Source organism: Artibeus jamaicensis, unplaced genomic scaffold, assembly GCF_021234435.1.
Source record: "Artibeus jamaicensis isolate MK-2021 breed Jamaican fruit bat unplaced genomic scaffold, CSHL_Jam_final contig_465, whole genome shotgun sequence".
Taxonomy (NCBI): Eukaryota; Metazoa; Chordata; class Mammalia; order Chiroptera; family Phyllostomidae; genus Artibeus; species Artibeus jamaicensis.
Window position 1 is genome coordinate 35,399,420 of NW_026521843.1, and position 6,000 is coordinate 35,405,419.

Sequence of the window (6,000 nt, forward strand, 5' to 3'; positions counted from 1 at the left end):
TACAGTCTTAACATGTCAAATATATTACAATTTTCTAAAAGCCAGAGGGGGGAGCAACTTCTAGGGTGGGGCCTGCTGTTCCAGTGGTGGCCACAAATCTTCAGCTCTTCCAACTTCCTAGGACCACATGCTACATTAATGACCTTCGGGTACTTTAAACCAAATTCCTGTGAGAGTTGAACCATGGTGTTCACTCTACTGTCCTGGTAAAGCAGAGAGGTTTGTTTGGGAACTGCTTACCCCTGAGTTAGTGCTGTTCCCAAGCCTTCCGACTGGCAAAGTCTTGGGTGGTCATGCAGTTGCAGTGAGAGCGTTTTGTGTCCGTCCCTCTTAGGCGAGTCTCACCTGTGCCTCCTCCTTTTTCCAGGAGGAAATGAACACATGGATGCAGGCCATCTCCTCCGCCATCTCCTCTGATAAACACGAGATATCTGCCAGCACCCAGAGCACGCCAGCATCCAGTCGGGCACAGACCTTGCCCACCAGTGTCGTCACCATCACCAGCGAGTCCAGTCCCGGCAAACGGGAGAAGGACAAAGAGAAAGACAAAGAGAAGCGGTTCAGCCTTTTTGGCAAAAAGAAGTGAACTCCTTTCTTTCACCTCCTGCCCTTCTCTTATGTTTTCCGTGAAATTCCAGCATGCAAGCTCAGAACCAACACATTATTCTCTGTGCCTAACGTTCCTCAATGTGGTTGATTTTTTTCTTTTCTTTTTTTTTATTTATAGAGCATTTCTGGGGATGGGGTGGGGGAAAATACACCTAAACACTTTATCTCCAAGTTACAAAAGTTTGAGGTGCAGAGGGAAGACCAGATTTTTTTAAGTGAAATTATATAGGTTAGATCTCAATATTTAAACTGTTCCTCAATTTTGTGAGGCTGTGTTGGAAATAACTCGCCTCTAGTGCTGTTGGTATGCAGGGCAGTGGTGCTTAAAACAATATTTCCTGTGCTCACCAGAGATAAAATGTACCAATTTCCTGACACCATTCTCTGCCATTTACTTCCAGTGGTTACCTTGAGTTTTGACTATTAGAGGGGCCTGCAGTGGGGCTCACCTTGATTAAACAGACGGTGGATTAGGATCTTGCTGCAGCCCTAGTGCAGCTCCATGTTAACTGTACAGACCAAACGTTCGTATCAGCAGCACTTACTAACACACGACATGCGGCTTTTCTGCATCAGCTGGGACGACGGTCAAGAATGTCGGTATACAAGAAGGAATAGAAAACTGATACTGTTTTAAATCTGTAATTTCAATTTTTTTTTTTGCTGAAATACATTATATTGTATGTTTGAGATAATTCTAGTACAAAGTATAATAAAACTAGATGTATAATAAACCCTTTAAATCATTGGTAAGTGTACAAGTGGAACTGAAGCATTTACTGGACAAAGTAATGTTACTCTAATGGTTACTTGCTCGTGCGTTGCCACACTGTGTTATAATTTGCTTCATTACCTTGCTATTTGATACATAGTGTGCATTTCTCTGTCACTGTAACGATTGTAATGACAAATTTTCATCTTACTGCACAATCAAAACGGCATTGATAAGAATGAACCCGGGAGGCCGGGCCTGAGCAGGAAAGTGGTCGGTCACTCAGGCCCGGTGCTCAGTCTTCTGACCTGTACCTCTCGACTCTTTCCCTATCTGTTAAATATATGCGATGTCATTAAATGCTTTTAAATCTAGCATGTTGAGTAATTGTTATTTCTCCTCTTCTGTGTGCACGCAACATAGGGGAATAGCAAAGCAAGAGACGCACCAGATAGTCCATCTGGGTTCCGGTTTTGTGTTCCCGTGCATGACTGGTGTACCAGCTTTGAAAACTGCAGTGAACAGAGTATTATCTCTGGAATGTTTGGCAGCTACACATCCACATTTTATCTTTTTATTTATAAAGAAGTTACCAGAGAGCTTGCTAAACCCAAGCTCTGAGACAGGTTGTTAAATTTTTTCTGTAAAGATCCAGAGATAGTAAACATTTTAGGTTTTGTAGGTCACATTCTGTTGAAACTCTGCTGTGGTGTAATACAGAGGTAGCTGTTGACATATGTGAGTGACTGGGCATGGCTGTGTTGCATTAAAACTCTGGACACAAATTCGAATTTCATCTGTTTTACAGAGATCACACAAAGACAGATGATAGGCTAGATTTGGCCCATGATTCTATTTGTTGACGCCAGCATAGAGTTATGGGTAAGATGTGTGTATCACATTTTTCCTATTTTTATCTTTCCTGTCGATTGCATATCAGGGGTTTTCAGTAAATTTTTCTACAGAGGCCATGCCTAACTCGACATCAAGCCTGGGCTCCATGGCTGAATGGCACTGGCCCTTTCTGTGACCTGCTGGTAAACCGAAACCTCGCCAGCTCCTCCCCCACCTCTCACATGCACCCAAGGTCAGTGATCTCACCATGGCATTTCTTCGTCCTTGCCTCAGGATTAGACTCAAGTCGCTCACTTCTCGAAAGATGAAATTATGGCCCAAATGTTAAGCCTACTCATGACAAAGCCAGGCAGGTGGGCCACACTCAACCAGCAAGCCCAGAATCCCATAAAAAAGTAACACGACATGGGACATTTTGCACATAATTCCAGAGGCTCACTGACTCCTGACTCAGGCCTGGGTTTGGTGATGGTTGCACTCTCTTGCTGTACCTGTGGAAGACCCACTGAGGCCTGAAGCTGGAAGGGGGTGGGTGAAGGGAAGAGAAATGGCAACAGAAGACTGGTTTCTGTGGGTCGTCAGGAGCTTATTTCAGCAGATACAATCAAGGCTCGTTCACTGGCAGAAGTTACAGGCCACAAAAGGATCTGGAACTTCAATCCCATCAGGGCAAACAATGGGTTTTTTAAAATTCTACATGATTTAATGTTTTGAGGATTTTTCACATTGATTTTTGGTGCTATAAGGTACTGTTTTTCTCTGATTTTTAAAGTGATAGGCAATAATATTGGCCTCTAAACTTCTGAAACGTGAGCAGCAATAGAGTCAGACTGTCAGGACAGTCACTGATGAAAGGCCACTTTTGTCACGTTGAACATCTCTGAAGTTGGAACGCATCCTCGATCGACAGCCCTCGGTGTTGTCTTCTTCAGGGAGCCTAGGGTGGCGATGCTTCTTACAGTCTGTGGCATCCTCGGCCGATGAAAGGTCACATTGAGCGGTGGACGTGTGATCGCACACGTTTTTGGCACTTTTAGGATTGGTCATGTTTGAAGATCCTGTATTTCCCTCGATAGTCTTATCATTTGTCAGTTGAAATACTTAAATATTTCCTTCACTTGGTAGAATCTGTGTAGAAAAGACAAAATATTTGAGTCTTTCCCAGTATTTGAACTTGAGCTTTCTAAGCATGACCCCCCACCCCCATTAAAATAAAGGTAAAACTTCTGTCCATCAAAGCTCCAGACTTTTCTAACCATCGATGAAATTAGTCCTTTTTGAAACAAAAATGCCCTATCATTGTCTAGGGGAAGCCCTTTCAGGTTGGGTTTTGAATTTTTTTTCTTAAGATTTTATTTATTTTTAGAGGGTAAGGGAGGGAGAAAGAAGGAGAGAAACATCAATGTGTGCTTGCTTCTCACGTGGCCCCCACTGGCTACCTGGCCCACAACCCAGGCATGTGCCTTGACTGGGGATCAAACTAGCTACCCTTTGCTTCACAGCCTGCACTCAATTCACTGAGCTATATCAGCCAGGGCGGGTTTTGAGTTTTTTTGATACAACTCTAGAAATCTTTGATACTTTCCTTCCTATCTGGCATGACAAGATATCCCAGGTTCCTCTGGGACATTTCTTGACCCCAAACCTGCAATTAGGTTTCTCTAAAAAACTCATTTTTTTTTTAGTAGAAAATGATATTCCTAAAGCATAATATATGTGCTAGCAATGCTCATTGTTTCTTACTGGGTTGGTCCTTGTTTCTAGGTATATCAGTAAGTAGGGCAAAGAAAAACTCACGAGTTCATACTCATTCAGAATTTCAGGGATTTTCCAACCTAACATTTCCCATGTTATCATTTTCACTCAAGAGAATTATGGTTCTCAAGGCGACAGGGGGCATAGAATTAAAAGACCCTGTACTCAATGATGTGCTTTATCCCATGTTATGTATCAACTCCAAACAGCAATACTAATATCACCACCAACATAATTACTGAGTTTTAGTTTAAAAAAAATTTTTTTTATTAATTATGCCATTACAGTTGTTCTATTTCCCCCCTTCATTCCCCTCCACCCTACCCTCCCATCCCCACCATTCCCCCCCTTTAGTTTATGACCATGTGTCTCAAGTTCTTTAGATTCTATATTTCCCATGCTATTCTTGCCCCCCCATCTATTTTCTATCTACTGTCTATGCAACTTATTTTCTGTACCTTCTCCCCCCTTCTCCTCCTCCCACTCCCCTGTTGCTAACCCTCCTTGAGATATTCATTTCTATATTTCCACTCCTGATCTAGCTGTCCTTTTAGTTTGCTTTTGTTTTAGGTGTGGTTGTTAATAAATGTGAGTTTGCTGTCCTTTCACTGTTCAAGTTTTTTTAACTTCTTTTTCTTAGATAAGTCCCTTTAACATTTCATATAATAAGGGCTTGGTGATGATGAACTCCTTGAATTTGATCTTATCTGAGAAGCACTTTATCTGTCCTTCCATTCTAAATGAAAGTTTTTCTGGATAGAGCAATCTTGGTTGTAGGTCTTTGGATTTCATGACTTGGAATACCTCTTTCCAGCCCCTTCTTGCCTGTAAGGTCTCTTTTGAGAAATCTGCTGACAGTCTGATGGGAACTCCTTTGTAGGTGACTGTCCCCTTAGCTCTTGCTGCTTCTAGGATTCTCTCCTTCATTTTAATCTTGGCTAATGTAATTATGATGTGCCTTGGTGTGTTTCTTCTTGGGTCCAACTTCTTTGGGACTCTCTGAGCTTCCTGGATTTCCTGGAAGTCTATTTCCTTTGCCAGATTGGGGAAATTCTCCTTTATTATTTGTTCAAATAAGTTTTCCATTGGTGGCTGTTCCTTTCCCCCTTCTGGTACCCCTATAATTCGGATGTTGGAGCATTTAAAGATGTCCTGGAGGTTCCTAAGCCTCTCCTCATTCTTTTGAATTCTTGCTTCTTGACTCTTTTCTGTTTGGCCATTATTTGCTTTCTTCTGGTCCTCTCCATTGATTTGAGTCCCAGTTTCCTTTTCATCGCTATTGGTGTCCTGTGCAATTCCATTCATTTCAATTAGTTTCGCCTTCATATATTTGTCTAATTTGTGGCTATAATCAACCAGTTCTGTGAGGATCCTGATGACCAGTGTTTTAAACTGTGCATCTGAGAGTTTTGCTATTTCTTCATGGCTTAGATTTATAGGCTCTGGGGCTTTGAGATCTTGAGCCATTTTTGGTCTGTTCTCGCCCGTTAAGTATGAGGAGTGGAGCCTTGGACTCCCAGGTCGCTGGGTTGTGACGCTGTATGTGGGGGCGGGGTCAGAGCAGAGAAATGGCGACCCCCTCTGCTGTTTCTCACAGCTGGGTGAGGATTAGCATCTTAGGTGGTTCACCTGGGCCGGGCCACTTAGGTCGCTGGATTATGACGTTGTATGTGGAGGCGGGGTTAGAGCAGGGAAATGGCGGTGGCGCCCTCCGCTGCAGCTCGCTGCTGGGGCCGCTGGCTCTCGTCCAATCGCCCACTCCCTCGCTTGTCTATCCACACACGAATGCGCGACCACGGCCAACCCGCAGCCCTGCTCCCTCGCTGTTTCCCCACAGTCGCTCGGTGAGTTGCCCACCAGATCCAACGCTGCACCTGGATTCCATGCGCCAAAGTCCGTCTGACCGAGTTTTCCTGTGCTACTCCACTCCGCCAGCTGCTGGTTTCACCCCTCTTACTGGTCAGGCTGAAGAATTTGTTGTTATCAGACTTCCAAAAAGTTCAATTTTCTGTGTTCTGGCTATGTTTTCTGTTGCTAATATTTAGTTGTCTCTAAACTTGGTTGTGTGA

At 43.5% G+C, this 6,000-nt stretch overlaps 1 protein-coding gene across 4 annotated transcripts in view; it reads left to right on the plus strand.

The window, feature by feature from the left end:
• Positions 1 to 1,695, plus strand: part of SPTBN1 (spectrin beta, non-erythrocytic 1) — a 191,169-nt gene extending 189,474 nt beyond the window's left edge. For all 4 annotated transcript variants that reach the window (XM_053666935.1, XM_053666936.1, XM_053666938.1 and 1 more), the window contains one exon: positions 368 to 1,695. In XM_053666935.1, the coding sequence (XP_053522910.1) occupies positions 368 to 586 (219 nt within the window). In that variant the 3' untranslated portion in view covers positions 587 to 1,695. The remainder of the gene's footprint in view (positions 1 to 367) is intronic.
• The last annotated feature ends 4,305 nt before the right edge of the window (positions 1,696 to 6,000 follow it).